The 7,682-nt window shown below is 46.2% G+C and overlaps 1 protein-coding gene across 1 annotated transcript in view; it reads right to left on the bottom strand.

Annotated features, from left to right (window-relative positions):
• Positions 1-340: 340 nt before the first annotated feature.
• The window catches only part of sbk1 (SH3 domain binding kinase 1), a 43,045-nt gene continuing 35,703 nt past the window's right edge, over positions 341-7,682 (bottom strand). Inside the window, exons 5-7 of the mRNA XM_063221011.1 lie at positions 3,839-4,063; positions 2,829-3,020; positions 341-718 (exon numbers count right to left, since the gene is read on the bottom strand). Of these exons, the coding sequence (XP_063077081.1) occupies positions 341-718; positions 2,829-3,020; positions 3,839-4,063 (795 nt within the window). The remainder of the gene's footprint in view (positions 719-2,828; positions 3,021-3,838; positions 4,064-7,682) is intronic.

Genomic DNA, 7,682 nt, shown 5'->3' with positions numbered 1-7,682 from the left:
TGTGTGTGTGTGTGTGTGTGTGTGTGTGTGTGTGTGTGTGAGTGAGAGTGTGTGTGTGTGTGTGTTTGTTATGTGAGGAGAAAACGATTGGAGGAATGACAATGACTTGCACTTGTTGTATCACACTCAAGTCACAATTGGCACCCGTGGCCATCACCGATCTGCTGGGGAGATATCTTTACTCTCATAGGCTGATGGAGAGACATCTGTTTTCTCATAGGCTGATGGGAAGATATCTGATCTCTGATAGGCTGACATGGAGATGTCTGTACTCTGAAAGGCTGATGGGAAGATCTGTACTCTAATAGGCTGGAAGGGCGCTTAAAAGGCAGGACTTGCGTTACACGCAGATCTCGATGGGCGTGGCCATCATCATCTTGCTCTTGTCCTTGCGATTGGGCGAGGGGCTCTTGGAGCCGTCCTCCCTGGAAGAGTGCTGGGGTTCTGATAGGATGGTGCGCTTCAAGGGGGCGGGTCGCAGGCAGGAAGTGCCCGGCGGAGGGGAGGGCTCGGCGTGCCTGTGTGTGCCACCAGAGCCCGAGCGCGACCCCGGTCCTTGGCGACAGGAGGCGCGTCTGCGGTGGTGGTGGTGGTGATGCGTTAGAAGAAGCTCGTACTTCAGGAAGTAGAAGACATCTTTGACGCCGCAGCGGCGGTCGGGGTCGGCGGCGAGCAGTCGGCCGAACATGCGCAGCGCATCGTCAGAGAAGCGACGCCACTGCAAGGCAAAGTAAGAAAAATTAGCATAGCGCTTTTCATACACCAGGAAGCGACGCCATTGAAAGGCAAAGAAGACAGATTAACATACGGTAGCGCTTTTCATACACCACCAGGTGGCTATTCCACAAAGCTGGTTAAGGGAGCACTCCTGCCAATTTCAATGTGCTGTTGTATTGCTCACGCTGCCCTTGACTTGTCAGTAGCCGGTGATGCTGCAGGTTTTGGCTCAGTCCTTTCCGAGATATGAGCTATTCTAATGGGGGCAACTTTGGTGTATGAAAATATATGCCCCGGGTCATAAATGACCCCAGTCGGTCGCTTTAGGATTAATATACTAGTAATTAAAAGGGAGTCCTGCTTTAAATCACAATGACTCACTATTAGCTAATTGTGCAAATCAAAGGCGAATTCATGGTGTGAGTTCCAAGTGTTAATATATCATGTATTAACACTGCTGATAACACTGCAGTTAATATATCATGTGTCCAAGTATTAATATATAGTGTATTAACCCTGCTGTTAATATATCATGTAATAAGACTGCCAGATCGATCCTTATCATATATGAATTTGACCTTAGTTATAGTCGGGTCATAATGTTCTGAGGTTCTGTGACCATCCTCTGGCAAGGATGTTTTGATGATTGATTTGACCTCTATTACCATTTAGAAAATATTTAGCCCCCTTGTCCCTCCCAAAAATCCCGGCATTCTTTGCTTGAGAGCCAAATTCAAAATGGCGCCCGGCGCCTTCTCTAAAAAATAACTTTTGATCTGGATGACTCATGTATGAAGACACTTTTTCATACAAGTCAGCCATGAGGATTCAGTCAGCAGGTGACCGATATGAAGGTTGCAAGCACCCCTCCACGTTTCGAACACCCAGAGCCAACGGTGACCTATCGCAACAGCTTCCTGGCACAGTGGTGTCACGCAGCCTCCATGAGTCGACTATCTTGAGAAACGTCTGGATCGTGATAAAGCAGGATTTTTAGCATTGGCTTAATTTCCACTATAATTTTGCACTTTTAATTTACCTTTGATGCCACCCCTTAACTAAGGTCAAATTCATATATGATAAGGATCGATCTGGCAGTGTTATTACATGATATATTAACAGCAGGGTTAATACACGATATATTAATAATTAAATACATGATATATTAAAAGCAGCGTTAACGGCAGGGTTACTGTAATACACGAAATATTAACACTTGGAACTCACACCATAAATTCACCTTTGATTTGCACAATTAGTTAATAGTGAGTCATTATGATTTAAAGCCGATTATTTATATCAGGGGCTTTTTCTTAAGAGCTTTAAAAACAAAGAGGACGTAGTGCTAAGAGGACGCAGGTTCAAGTCTGGCCTGGGTCATGTTCCAGTCATGCCCTGATCCCACCTCATTTTCACACTCCAGGGGTGGGGAACCTTTGTCTGAAGGGCCGTTTGCGGCCTTTGAGGGTGTTTTATCCTGCCCCCGATATAATTTTAATGTTATGCAGCTTCACATGAAATATGACATATTTTGCGAAGGAATCTTGCATTTGGAAAATGCATTTGCAATACAATTAAGTTATATTCAGGGGACCTAGAGAAAGTGGGGTCTGTTTTAAAGGTGGCTGCCTTCAATATAGGCCTAAAGTGCAGGGGGAAATCCTGGTTTGTGTTCATAGTACGGCCCTCAGAGGACTTTTACGACCCTCGGATGAGTTTGAAATGGCCCTCCTAATAAAAAAGGTTCCCCACCCTTTCCTTACTCAATATTCACTGCCCTGTCCCAATAAAAACTAGAGGTAACACTTTATTTTAGGGATACATCTATTAGCGCTAATACATACAATGTTAATGCCTGCATAAGTAACTTGTAAGGCATGTACTAAGCAAACGCTAAGGCCTACTAGGTCCTTACTAAGGTTAAATTGGTAATAAATCCCTTATTGTGCATGAACAAGACATTTGCGAATACATGCCTAACAAATGTTTGATTTTGCTTTGTATATGCCTTATAAGTTACTAATACAGGCATATTGTATGTATTAGTGCTAATAGATGTATCCCTAAAATAAAGTGTAAGTCTAAAATACAATAAAAAAGTAAAGCCTCACCTGTGATGGCACGGTGACAGTGGGGCACCCGGCCTGCTGCCAGCGTAGGAACTCGGCGTAGAAGGCGTCCGATGGCAGCGCAGCCTCCCACGGGAAGTTACCAGTCAGCATGCAGAAGGTCAGCACGCCGAACGCCCAGGCATCCTGCGCAGTTGCCACGACGATGCCCTCTGACCCCGAGGCCTGGCACACCTAGAATACATAAGAGTGCGACCAGGGATGCCATCAATTAAACAGATACTATAAACACAGAAAAGGTAAGCAAACGCAATAGACGGGGGAATGTAACAGAGCAATGAAAGTGAAAAAGCTGACTGGAACAAATGGAATCTGACACCGTTTCCCAATGTCAAGTGTTCTAGCCTTGGTACTAGTGTGTGAAACACCCAGTGATTGGACACTCTTTGGTGAACTCCGCAGGGTATCCAGAACACTCAACATTGGGAAATGATGTCATTTCTATTCCCGCTCCTGCCAGCTCCCATTCATCTTCATTCCCGCTCCTGCCCGCTCCCATTCATCTTTAAAGGTCCATAGCCAATTTCTTTTTTTAAAGGTGTGTATGATGTTGCCCGGTGTATCTATTGCAACTATGCCGGTCATTGAAACTGTGCTGTCTTCTGCCAATTGTTCAAGTCTTTTCATGAATATTTGCCAAATAATTAACTAACATTTACTAGTATGACCAAAATACAGTATGTTTTGCAGCTGAAAATGTCTATTTCTGGAAATTATTATTTACTATTTATTATTTAAATATTAATTATAGTACATCAATTGCAGAGTCAGGGACACACATGAGTCATGCACATACTGTTGGAAAGGGCAGAAAGAGACCTGTCCAATGGTGCCAGCCACACACTCACCCATAAACCAAAAGCTATGTATATAAAAACGTCAATTGAAAAGTGTATGCAAAAACTATGATTAAACAAAAATATAATTGTCTCTAAAAATAAGGACCTTCCTTACCTAATACAGTATGTGGCTACAGCCATGTCTGTACATACCTCAGCCGCAGTGTAAGGGATGGTGCCGCTGACGCGCCGCACCCGGCTGCCCACCCGGCGCGTCATGCCCAGGTCGGCCAGCTTGACGCGCCGGCACTCGCGGTCGAACAGCAGCACGTTCTCGGGTTTGACGTCGCGGTGCACCAGGGCGCGGGAGTGCATGAAGTCCAGCGCCAGGCCCAGCTGCTGAACGCAGCGCTTCACCATGTCCTCCGGGAGACCCGCCTGCCATGGGGGGGACATGAGGGATAAATGTTACACATGGCCGCTGGTGGCCGCTGGTCTCTGCCTGAGGTTTCTTCCTAGCTATAGGGTTTTTTTTTCTTAGACCTCATTGAGCTTTTTTTCCCCCTACAAACTATGATTCAAGCGAAAGGGAGTTTTTACTCACCCCTGATGCCACCAGGGGCCGCATCTGAGCGCCCAATCTCTGTGTGACTATCTATGACTTATGATAGGCCCAGCCACTATGGACCTTCGGCATCTAAGAATCCCGGTCCTTACCTACGTTGACCCTATGACTCTACGATCTCTTTCTATCTATTCTTCCTCTGCCTTCCTGCTATCTCTGCCTCTCCTCTCTTCCTCCCTTTAAATCCATCTCTAACAATTATGTTCTTTTTCTCATTTGTTAAGCACTTTGAGTTGCATCCCTTGTATGATACAGTGCTATACAAATACAATTATTATTATTATTATGGATTCTCAGTGTTAATCAACACGATGTTATGAGGAGGGGCAAGACACTGGCAGCCAACCACGTGAGCAAAATTTTTGACCGACAGCGGTTTCCAACAATCAGAGGTTGAGTTGTGCTCAGCTAGGTTCGCGCAGTCATGTTATAAACTAAATTTAGAACCCATGTATCGTCAGTCATGGGTAAGCGGTTAGAGCAGAGGTGGGCAATTATTTTGGCTCAAGGGCCACAATGGGTTTACAATATTGGCCAAAGGCCCAACTTGTGTCAAAAATAATGTAAGTATGTTGACATAACATTTTGACTATTTCATTTCAAGAATGCAGCCTTGGTTAATTTCCAAGCTGGAAGACCTCTGTATTAAGTACCCATTTTAAGAATGTTTGGTGAGAGTATAATATTGGATTCAAAAGTTGTCTGCCAGGCCCAGCAGCTGAACGCAGCGCTTCACCATGTCCTAGACCTGCCATGGGGGAAACATGGCATGGATTGATAGATTGATTGATTGACTTATTTATTTATGTATTTTACATACATATTTGCTTTTGCCTTAAGGCATCATACCAACACAACACATGTTTCACCATGTCCTCAGGGAGACCGGCCTGGGGAAGATACCAGCGCATGGCTTGGTTGATTGATTGATTTATTTATTTATATATTCTTTATACATACTTGCTTTTTTCCCTAAGCATCAGGGCAAAAGCAAATATGTACTGCATTTAAAATATATAAATATATGCCTTAGGGCGCAAGGCATCATACTAACACAAGAAATGTTTCACCATGTTCGCCACTGACAACTTTTTTTTCTTCAAATGCTACTATTACTATGTCAGAACGCTAAAAAGGACTTTTAGAAAAAAAAGCACAACAAAATACCTCCTCTTAATGTATGTTCTCTACAAGTCTTCTGTTGTCCAGTCCTGCACTTTAAATGTCTGTATGAGCACTGTCTATGTCCATACTGTCTTATGTCCATGTATGAGTACTGTCTATGTCTATACTGTCTATGTCCTTACCTAGATTAGTCTAAAGCAAGAAATGTAATTTCAAATTCTTTGTATGACCAGTGCATGTAAAGAAATTGACATTAAACCAACTTGAACTTTAAAACCAACTTGGCATACTGTAGCAGTCCAGAGCCGAGCCGACTAAGCCACGGCTGGGCCAAAAACAATTATATTGTGTTCAGCCCGTGACTTAATCCCAGATTTGAAATATGGCCCCCTACGAAACTGAGTTTGACATCCCTGTCCTAAGGCATCATAAGGCAATAATAGCAGAGAGAGTAGAGAGAGAGAGGTTCCATTGGCCCATTGTTTCCTGGTTCTATTATGGCCCCCCTTAGGCAGACCTAGGCAGACCTGAGGACTGTTCTATTCATTGTAGGAGCATTATGACACGCCCCTTTAGGCAGACCGGAACCTGGTCGCGTTAGGTGCCCATAGAAACCTATTATGTTGGCATATCTCTATACTTAAAGAATCTCTGGTAATAATGCAGCGCTTCACCATGAACTCAGGAGGATCAGCCTGGGGAGAACACAGGCGTATACACGGGAGCATATATTTATTTATTTGTCTTAAGGCTGTCATAATAACGCATAATGACGGGCTGGGGCTGGAGGAGAGAGCAAGAGAAGAGGGGAGAGAAGGAGAGGGAACGGGAAGAGAAGGAGAGAAGGAGAGAGCAAGAGAAGAGGGGAGAGAAGGAGAGGGAACGGGAAGAGAGGGAACGGGAAGAGAGGGAACGGGAAGAGAGGGAACGGGAAGAGAGGGAACGGGAAGAGAGGGAAGGAGGAAAATAATGTCAGTGGTGGAGACACACAGCGCTTTGGCATGTCTTCTGGAACACCTGCCTTGGAGAGGGGGAGAGGAATGGTGGAGAGGGAGAGGGGTAGAGGAGAGGGGGAGAGGGAGAGAGGGGTAGAGGAGAGGGAGAGAGGAATGGTGGAGAGGGAGAGGGGTAGAGGAGAGGGAGAGAGGAATGGTGGAGAGGGAGAGGGGTAGAGGAGAGGGGGAGAGGAATGGTGGAGAGGGAGAGGGGTAGAGGAGAGGAATGGAGACCGAGAGAGAAGCAAAGATCGAGAGTGAGCGATGGAGACGAGAGGGAGAGAGGAGGAGAGGAGGAGGTGGAGGCAGAGAGAGATGCAAAGAGATCGATGGAGAGTGGAGAGGAATAGAGAAGACCTGCCTGGAAGAGGTGGAGATGGGGGAAGGGAGATGAATGTATTTTGTTTAATTCATTTTACTTGATGAAGACAATGCACATTCATCAGTGACTCAATAAAAAACCTCAGGTGCTCATAGTAAATACCACAATGTCGCCCAGAAGGCCCGTCTTGGACAGAAGCGATGGGGAGAGGATGGGTGATGGAGAGGGGGATATGGAGGTAGAGGAAGAGAAGGAGAGGAGGGGAGGAGAGGGGCAGGGAGGAAAGGAGAGGGATCGAGGAGGGGAGGGGTGGAGAAACGGGGATGAAGAGAAAGAGTTGGGAGATGGAGAGGGGGATATGGAGGTAGAGTAAGAGAAGCAGAGGGTGAGAGGGGCAGGGAGAAAAGGAGAGGGAGAGAGGAAGGGAGGAGTGGAGAAATGGGGATGAAGAGTTGGGGGATGGGAGATGGAGGTAGAGGAAGAGAAGGAGAGGAGGGGAGGAGAGGGGCAGGGAGGAAAGGAGAGGGATCGAGGAGGGGAGGGGTGGAGAAACGGGGATGAAGAGAAAGGGATGAAGAGTTGGGGGATGGAGAGGGGGATATGGAGGGGCAGGAAGAGAAGGAGAGGAGGGGAGGAGAGGGGCAGCGAGGAAAGGAGAGGGATCGAGGGGGGGAGAAACGGGGATGAAGAGATGGGAGATGAGAGAGGTCGGGAGAGAAGGAGGGGAAGAGAGAGTGGAAGAAGTAGAGCGGGAATGATAAAAGAGGAAAGTGGGAACAGTGGGAGAGAAAGGTCAGGAAGGGAGAGAGAGAGAGAGAGAGAGAGAGAGAGAGAGAGAGAGAGATACAGAGAGACATAGAGAGAGAGAGAGAGAGAGACAGAGAGAGAGAGAGAGAGACATAGAGAGAGAGAGATACAGAGAGAAAGGTCAGGAAGGGAGAGAGAGAGAGAGAGAGAGAGAGAGAGAGAGAGAGATACAGAGAGACAGAG

This window comes from Engraulis encrasicolus, chromosome 17 (genome assembly GCF_034702125.1).
Source record: "Engraulis encrasicolus isolate BLACKSEA-1 chromosome 17, IST_EnEncr_1.0, whole genome shotgun sequence".
In the NCBI taxonomy this organism is placed as follows: domain Eukaryota; kingdom Metazoa; phylum Chordata; class Actinopteri; order Clupeiformes; family Engraulidae; genus Engraulis; species Engraulis encrasicolus.
This window is presented reverse-complemented; position numbering and strand designations above follow the sequence as displayed.